Source organism: Sinocyclocheilus grahami, unplaced genomic scaffold (assembly GCF_001515645.1).
Source record: "Sinocyclocheilus grahami isolate Dianchi unplaced genomic scaffold, SAMN03320097.WGS_v1.1 scaffold549.1, whole genome shotgun sequence".
In the NCBI taxonomy this organism is placed as follows: domain Eukaryota; kingdom Metazoa; phylum Chordata; class Actinopteri; order Cypriniformes; family Cyprinidae; genus Sinocyclocheilus; species Sinocyclocheilus grahami.
The window spans coordinates 165,394-175,083 of NW_015505728.1; the positions used below are offsets into that span (position 1 = coordinate 165,394).

Here is a 9,690-nt window from a genome sequence, read left to right on the forward strand (position 1 = left end):
TACGTTGCCGGGCGGTAACTGACAGATATGCTCGCTGGAGACCGCTGCGCCCTGGAACACCGGCAGGGTTGGCAGAACGATCTCCCGAGGGCACTGGGGCGAGATGGGCACCGTGTAATGCGGTGTGATCCTCTCTGCCCCAGAAGGGCCTGCCCTCGCTAGTCCTACACTGAAATAGTCAGGACCGTTTGGTCGAGGACCTCTTCGCCTGAAGGACGGTCCGCAGATCCGGCTTAGGCTTCGAGGCCCCCAACCCAGAGCGCCGCTTCTGCCTCCGGTCCCGACGCGGGGGAACACGGGCGGCAATGCTCTGTTCCCTGTCTTTCTCTTTCATATCAGACAGGGTCAACCACAAATGCCACAAAAAGGTCTCTTTGGTGGCATGGAGAGAGAGATCAGCGGTTCTCCTTAACTCTGCGATATTATCAGAGCTAAGCTCCTCGCCCTCATCCAGCTCTTTCAGCAGGTCGGCCTGGTACGCCTGTAACACAGACATTGTGCACAGACACGCACCGGCCTGACCCGCTGCTGTGTACCCCTTGCCCACCAGCGCTGATGTCGTACGCAGCGGCTTGGAGGGGAGTGCCGGAGCCTTTAACGACGATGCCATGCCCGGGGGTAGATAGCCGGCTAGCGTCTGTTCAACCCGGGGCATCGCCTTATAGCCACGCTCAGATAGCCCTGCCACATTTCCATAATAATCTGAAGCAGGGATGAATAGGCGGGCTGAAAACGGCTTGGCCCACGACCTCGACACCTCGGTGTGGAGGTCGGGGAAAAATGGCAGGCTCCGGCATGGAGGTGGCGGCCTCGCGTGCAGGAAGCATTCATCAAGCTTGCTCCGCTGCTGCTCGGCCTGCTTCTCGGCGGGCCAATCGATTTTTAGCTTGGCCACGGCACGAGTAAGCATCTCCACTAGCTCCTCATATTGGGGCAATTGAGGGGGCGAAACCTCTTCAACATCCTCCACGTCAACCTCCTTGGAGGAAGACAGGAGAAGAGTCGAGCCGTCACCCCAGGAGGAAGTAGCCGCAGAACGGGCTACCCAACCCAGAGATCGGGCACTGGATCTGGTGGGTGAGGAAGGAGATAGGGACTCGCCCGTCTCCATTCCCTCCGCCAGATCCAACTGCGAACCCCACGAATGCAGCCGCCGCTCCGACTCGACGGAAGCGGGGCCAGCACCACGAGGAACGCTGGCGAAGGCTCCCTCCTCAAAGAGAGCCCTCCAGGAGCGAAGCGTACGCAGTGGGAGGCGCTCGCAATGCGGGCAGCCGGGCTCCTCAAGAGCCGACTCTGCGTGCTTCGCTCCCAAGCAAACCACTCACAGGCTGTGTGTATCCCCACTCGTGATATAACGTGGGCAGGGAGGAACACACAACCTATAACGTGGCTTGCACTCGCCCTTTGCATGCTTTGTCTTAGCGTGAGCCTTAGACATAGCTGCTTATTAGACTTTCTCACAATAGACAGACAACAATAAATATGACTGACACACACAGAGCGCTTCGCTGAATGACAGAAAGCTGACGCTGGCTCCACCACATGTGCTTTTATAGCTTCCTGGTAATGACGTCATCCGCCGTGACGTCCCGTTCAGCTATTGGACTGATTTCACATGTGATTCAGAGCGTGGGTCGCCAAAGGCGTTCCCCTAGCGTTTTTCGACGCAGCTCGAGTTCCTGAAGAGGAACTATCAGTTAATTCCTCGAGCAAAACTCCCAGCCTTCTCTTTCCAGAATAATGTGGGTTTCACTCAGGAGCAAAGATTCAAACACAGACATTGTTATATAACTGTCCTCAGCAATTAAACCACTGGGTCCTCTAGTAACAGACCTATCAATATTCCACTTAGCAAGATACCGCTTGGCTGCACACTTACATAATTCCTCTGACCATGGAGCTTGTTTGGTGGGGGCTTTACTGGAAAAGGATAAGAGACAGAACCTCGATAGCAGACAACAACCCAGAGGGCCAGGAGTCGTGCTGCCCACTGGCTCACAAAGCCCAAGTTCATGTTGCCCTTTGTTGCTGTAGTCTACCCACTATTCAATCATAGAAAAGGGCTGGCAGAGAGTATCAAGCCATTTAAACACTGGAGGTCAAAGAGTCTCTGTGCTGTTGTTTTCTAGTAGGTGCTGCTGCTGTATTGAACAGTACCAGGTGGCGGATCACTGTCTGTACTCTAGGGCTGTGCAATTAATCGCATGCGATTGTCATGCGCATCTCGTCAGTAAAGCCCGTTCCGTGATTGGTAGTAAATCGTCATCACCTGCTTTCAGATGGAGCGGCATTCAATACACAGAGCCGTAGTTCACTAGGCAATATCGCATTCATAATCGCAGATGAATCGCATTCGATTATGAACGCGATTCATCTGCGATTATGAACGCGATATTGTCTAATTGTCAAAGATTACCAATCACGAGACCGGCTTTACTGACGAGATGCGCATGACAATCGTATACGATTAATTGCACAGCCCTACTGTACTCCTATTGATAGTTGCATAGAGTTAAAAAATAAAGTTTGTATAAATCTCTGCTAAACTTTGTTCCATCAACAACAATCACACTGCCAGAAATTTGGTACTCTCAGTGAAAATAAATGACTTCTGATCACAGCAAAACACTATCAGTACGAACACCAATTTAACAGTGAAATTGGAAATGCTAAGTAGACATTAAATCAGAATATGCATTTATAGCACTTTGGTCCCTTTTTTACAATTTGATAATTAAAATAGTTTAGAGTGGCTACAGGTCTAAAATGTATATTGTCTGCATAAAAGCCATCATTACATGTAAAAACATTTCACTGCAGCTTTTCAAAATAAAAAATTAAATAAAATAGTAGTTTTACTAGTTATAGCTGTAATATGGTGTGCCAGGCAGTAGCCATGCCTTAGCACTCTGCTGCTAAATCCAACAACTCCCCTGTCAAACCGTTTTATATCTTGGGTTAATCTTCTACCTTCCAGATTTAGAATTCAGAACCGTGGAGAATCATAATTCATCACATGGATTCCCGAGTTGTCTTATGTCATCGACCTGAGACCCACATGGTTTTAAACTCAAGTCTTCATAAGATTACAGCTGTGTTTAAAAACCGACATGAGGTAAAACAACAGGCTATACTTAATAGGGCCTCTTGTGATTGTGAGTCTGGTGGTGTGAAAATCGGCACGCAATCAGTGGAAAAGTGTCTGTAGACGCTCAGAAGAGCTGCCTTGACACACCGATGATGGTCAGTTGGAGAAAGAGATGAGCGAGTGTTTTCTTCTCTTAAGCCACAAGAGGGTGCAATATATAACGCTTATCAGATTTATAAAACACTTATGAACTCTGTTCCAAAACCTAGTAAGCTTCTTATCAGGAAATCACTGAAGTCTGAGGCAGTATATACTTATATAATTGACGGTGAAAGCATACCCAAAAATAAAACAAAAAAATTAAAAAAAAAATTTGTTTTATTATAATATATTATAAAACATATTACAAAAATAAGCAATATTATATGAATAAAAATATATAAATATATAAACAACATCTGAGATGGTAGATGGCCAGAGAGAAATGCTGACAAATGTAAATATAGCCTACTAATATTTCACGCAATGCAAAAAATATTACATCTAATAATGTAACAGTATCATGTTGTTAGTTTAGCAACATGCTAATGGGTACAGATTTTGTATTTGCCTGTAAGGTTTCATTTTCAGTTATCAACAGGGTAACTGTGTACAGGGGCAGCTTACTCGAAAAGCACTGATCTCGTAACCTAACTAAGTACTAACATAATTATATGCAAAAGTAATTGCATTTGATTACTGTGGGCTGAAAAGGCTTTTAAAGTGCTTTGAGATGCAAACACTTACTACCGTCTTTCAGGCTATTTGAGGAGTCACTCTTACCTCACATTGTCATGCTTTTGAATATAGATCTTGTGGAACATCATATCTTCTTGTTTGGCATTTATGTCGGCTTTCATCTCCATGGCGACATGTCGAGGAAGCACAGAGAGGAGGAGGCGTTCCTGCAAATGATGATAGTGATAGTAAGGAAAAGACAAGTAGAAACAAAGAGAAGAGCGCCATGTGTCAAAAGATGTTACTTACTCTCAGGAATAGAGAAAACTGAAGGAAATTACATTCATTCTAAAACATTATTCCATATATTACAAATATTACACTGACTGTGACAGGATAATAGTTATTTTAACTACTGAGAACATATGGTTATTTTCAAAACACTTGAAATGAAAAAAATATATATTACTGCAGAAAAAAATGATGAATGGCCTCAGTGGGCTTCTGTGTTTACAGAAACTGACATTATTTTTTCCTTTGGTGCCACTATGAATCTCCGTACTGTTCTAGGATGTGGTTCTAATCTCACAAATTAATCAGCACTACGCCTACGTCTCTGTGCACTAGTTTTCTCACAGCTTCAAATCTATACTGAAAATCAATAAACATGTGAATGGACTCCAGCTGAAGAACTTTTCATTCATTTAGCTCTAATCCAAGCAATCTGAGTCTATTTCCTCACACATATTTGAGTCTAAAAGAAAGAAAGAAATATTTGAACAGAATGTTGCATGCTAAAATACTTCGGTTTTTATATGGCTTTACCAGGTGCTTAAATAAATACCATAGTATTAATCATGGTACTTTGGGTACCTGATTATGGTACTTACAAATTTAAGATTCTTCAAATGTTTTTCAAAGACTACTATTATGCTCACCAAGGCTGCATTTATTTGATCAATAATAATCTAACTGACTCTTGACTTTTAACGATATCAGTGCCTGGAGAATCATCATACTGAACATTAAATCTCATAGAATGACACTAGAATTTAAAATCTGCTCTTATGATATCTGGTGGACTCTCACCTGTTGCTGGTTTTCTCTCTGAGAGTGCAGACGGGCTTGAATACATTCTCTGGTCTCCTGGAAGGCTTGCCTTTGTGAGCCTTCTGCTGGGTAGTGTGTGCACACGCCAACTATATTAGTGCAGGAGAAGATCAGGACATTGGACACAAGCTGTAAAAGAAAGAACAACACACCATTAAAGAATATGAAACTTCCCCTTTAGAGACCCAAACATTGACATTGATGATATACGTGCTGTTCCCTTAAAACAACAGTTCACATAAAATTCCAAAATCTACTAAATCTAGATAACACTGGACCCTACTAAATTTCACTGTATGGTCAAAAAAAAATACTGAGATATCTCCCAAAATATCTTATTTTGTGTTTCACAAAAAACGTCATACAAGTTTAAAGGTGACATAAGGGCGAGTAAATCAGTTTTCATTCATGGGAGAACTATCCCTCTACATGTGATTTCCACTTGTTGTAAAAATCATGATTTATGTTTTATTTTCAGTATGTTCAATCTCAGGGCACTCCAATAAAGTTTCATTAGATTATGCTGACAATCTTTTGGAATAGTTTATCTATGATTTACTCAATGGAATCTGTTGTGCAACCCTGGCATTCTGTGAGTTTCACACTGTAATAAATTTCTGCCAAACTATTTTTATGATACATTTCAGAATGTAAGCTGATGTTTTATATAGCTTTAACTCATATTTAGTGAAACAGTTATTATGCAATTGTTTTAAACAAGTGAGTGAATCATTGGGGTTAAAGGAGTGTGCCCAAAAATGAAAATTTGCTAAAATTGTATCACTCTCAGGCCATCCAAGACGTAGATGAGTTTGTTTCTTTATTGGAAAAGATTTGGAGAAATGTATTACATCACTTGCTCACCAGTGGATCCTCTGCAGTGAATGGGTGCCGTCAGAATGAGAGTCCAAACAGCTCAAAAAAACATTACAATAATCCACAAGTAATAAATTAATCAATTATTGTCTTGTGAAGTGAAAAGCTGCATGTCTGTAAGAAACAAATCCATGTTCTCGGTCCACAATATTGCTTTCTCCAGTGAAAAACTCATCTCTGAATCAGGAGAGAAATATGCTCAGATCAAGCACAGTTTACAAGCAAAAACAGTCAAAAACTGTTGAAGAAACAAACAAGTTTTCACTCCACAAGACATTGATGGACTGGAGTCATGTGGATTATTGTGATGTTTTTATCAGCTGTTTGGACTCTCATTCTGACGGCACCCATTCATTACAGAGGATCCATTGGTGAGCAAGTGATGTAATGCTACATTTCTACAAATCTGTTCCGATGAAAAAAAAAAAATCATCTACATCTTGGATGGTCTGAGGGTGAGTTCATTTTCAGCAAATTTTTGGGGTGTACAAAAGCAGGCTCCAGAACCACAGTAGACATTGAGGGGGCCCAATTTTCATCAATGTTTTTCCCCCCACAGTTTTTCTTAAATTATTACATTTAGTTGCCCCAGTCCTGAATATCTGGTTGTATTTTTGCTTCCATGGAATTAATTGGGAACACATAGACACAGACACGAACACATCTTATTTGATTTTCACATGAGTTTGTGGTTCCAATAAGAGAAAGCAGATCCAGGAAGTCTACAAACTTAAAATAGTATGTATGATAAAGACTAGCCAAACAACCTGAAGCTGTTCATTGTCAATGCAGTTCAATTTATCTGGGTTAAAAAAGCCCTCCTCCCTCTCTTCCACAAGTGGGGTCAGGAACAGGGTTGCCCCAGTCCTGAATATCTGGTTGTATTTTTGCTTCCATGGAATTAATTGGGAACACATAGACACAGACACGAACACGTCTTATTTGATTTTCACATGAGATGAGTTTGTGGTTCCAATAAGAGAAAGCAGATCCAGGAAGTCTACAAACTTAAAATAGTATGTATGATAAAGACAAGCCAAACAACCTGAAGCTGTTCAGTGTCAATGCAGTTCAATTTATCTGGGTTAAAAAAGCCCTCCTCCCTCTCTTCCACAAGTGGGGTCAGGAACAGGGCGTCTTGACTCCTTCTAAACACTGGTATCAGGGTCATCGAGATGCATTCCCATAATATCTTTGCTTGAGCTGGACTGAACTTCAGCGGACATATCTCTGCCATGACCTCAGGGTCCAAAACACAGCCGCACCAGACACTTCATCCTAATATGGACTGTGTTAACATAACTTTGCTTTTCTTTTGCCTTTCTTTTGCTTAATTTTGTCTGTAATCGGTGCTCTAAATAACAAAACTCTATTTTTACTCTTTATGCTGTATCTTTACTTAAATGGTTAGTAAAAAAAGTTTGCTTTATTTAGTGATTAGAAAGCACCAATCATAGCCGAATTTTTTTTAAAGTTTAAAAATTATTGTGTACAGCTGTCCATAAGCCAAAAAAACATGAAGGATCAAGTCCAACAGCAAGCTTTAATATGCGTCTACTTTTCTGCCTTTATGAAAACACCAGTGGCATCTAATGAGAAATGAATAGTCAACTTTCATCAAATGTGCTTTTGTGCCTAACGTCACAGAAAATGGAAAAAAGAAAAAAACTTTGGTTACTCAAGAGTGGAGAAAGGCAATCAATCAATAATGATTACAGTCTGCATGTGCAAAAACGAACCACCTGGACTTGGCACCACACTAAAGGAAGCACCACATAGAAGAAACTTTCATTGAAAAATACAGTCACTACAATCAATACAATCACTTTTTGTACAAATCAGACCAAAGTCACTACTGAATGATTTTCCCCTCCACTGGGGCTCAGATTTGAATATGGCCCATCACGCCATCTTTTACTTTATTAAATAAATGTCACTACGTGTGTCTTAAACTACAATTTGCAGAAAGGAGATTTTTGATTATTTTTTGTGTTATAGCAATAACAAAAAAATTTAAATTAAAATCAACATGCATAATTAAAAATACCCAACCTTAAAATAAAATTAAATAAAAAGTATTTATTTATTTAAGGAAATACACTGATATACACAACTGCATTAAATTTCAGAATTCCGGTTCGGAACTACAACAACATACAGAATTGGAACAACAATATAGTGAGTTAAGTGGCATGATTTAACATTTTTGGTGAACCATCTGTCTATTTATGGCAAATAATGCAGAAATGAAATGCAGGAATCACAAGAGAACTCATGAAAAACACTGGATTGAACAGAGACCAAAGAAAGGACAGGTTGGTTGTGTCACACATCCAAATAAACACATCTGGATGTTCATCATCCCTCAGCGATTGCAGCATCAAGGCTAAAGGAGTATGAAGAGCTGAGACTGGCCCTGAAAGTCATTTCATTTCAGCTCACTTAGGTTCTGCTGACTGAATATGTGATATCAGGCTACAACATTATCTGGGAGCAGCAGCTGCAGTGTTGTGTGTCTGCTGCATCGAGCACAGGAGCTTTGGGCCAGTTGTGCATTAACTCAACCAGTGCCATGGAAACGCACACGCACTGCAATGCAAATATTCCTAAGCAATAATCTTCTCTATTAATAGACTCACCTTTTACGTTCCAAAATGTCCTTATTAGGAAGTTGGTGGAATACCTCTGTCACCAAGGGGATACATAATAGTGCTTCTTCTCGGCCAAAGGAATGCGGGGGATCCGACTGCTATCAGAGCAGGGGGCGGGAAAAAATTGTATGCACTCTTTTATTTTTAAGAGATTAATATATGCATCACGCTTCTCAAATCAGCCCTTTGTGCTTCATCTCATGTGTTATTCATGATGACTGCTAATTCAACCTACCACCTTGACAGATATATTAGCTATATTCTGCATTTGTTCGATATATTCATAATGAGTCGGAGAGGAGAGGATGGGTCAGTCGTGGGTCCTCAGGGAAGCCAATCACTCTTCACTGTCAAGGCCAGACAGTGCAGCAAACCCACAGATGCCAGATGCAAACCCTATGAATTGGAACAGCTGGCTGCTGTCTTATAGCCAGGATTCTGAAATGGTGGTCTTGCAGAGCAGTGCGAGCAAGATAAGCAAAGGCTCAAAATACTTGGGTGATGATATGATACCCGTTTTGTTTCTTATGTTTTATTTAGTCTCAGTTTTGACTTTTGGCTTAGAGTCCACACCTGCTCAGAGAAGAAAGCACCTGACTGTTAAGTAGAGGTCGACCGATAGTGGATTTTACCGATACCGATAGGTGTGACCACACTGGCCGATACGATTAATCAACCGATAGTTTTTAAAATGGATACTAAACGAAAACTAAAACAGTGCTTTACTATTTTTAAAAAAGCAGTAGCAGTACTGAACCATACTTTGTAAACATTAATATTAATTATTTATTTATCATTAAAGTTATTTCATAGTTTACTAATGTTAAAAGAAAAATCTTTCAAATTTAAAAATGTAGCCTATTAGTAATAGTAAAAGTTGAAATGAACACACTAGGAACAATACTTCTACAGCTTTCATTAATATTACAAATTAACTCTTACTGTTATGTATTACCATTTAATTTCAACAGTCATGCTTAAAGGGGTCATATGATGCGATTTCAAGTTTTCCTTTCTCTTTGGAGTGTTACAAGCTGGTTGTGCATAGATAAGATCCCTGAAGTTGCAAAGACTAAAGTCTCAAAACCAAAGAGATATTCTTTATCAAAGTTAAGACTCTGCCACGCCCCCCTAAAACGGCTCGTTCTAACACGCCCCCACATATCTACCTCACTATGTGGAAATATTTGCATAATGCCGCCCAAATGTGCACGCAAAGAAAGAAGGCCTTGCTCAAGGGCACCT

At 40.9% G+C, this 9,690-nt stretch overlaps 1 protein-coding gene across 2 annotated transcripts in view; it reads right to left on the minus strand.

Annotated features, from left to right (window-relative positions):
- The window catches only part of LOC107555914 (adenylate cyclase type 5-like), a 99,467-nt gene that overhangs the window by 27,981 nt on the left and 61,796 nt on the right, over positions 1-9,690 (minus strand). For both annotated transcript variants that reach the window (XM_016238856.1, XM_016238855.1), the window contains exons 2-3: positions 4,898-5,047; positions 3,914-4,035 (exon numbers count right to left, since the gene is read on the minus strand). In XM_016238856.1, coding sequence (XP_016094342.1) covers positions 3,914-4,035; positions 4,898-5,047 — 272 coding nt within the window. The remainder of the gene's footprint in view (positions 1-3,913; positions 4,036-4,897; positions 5,048-9,690) is intronic.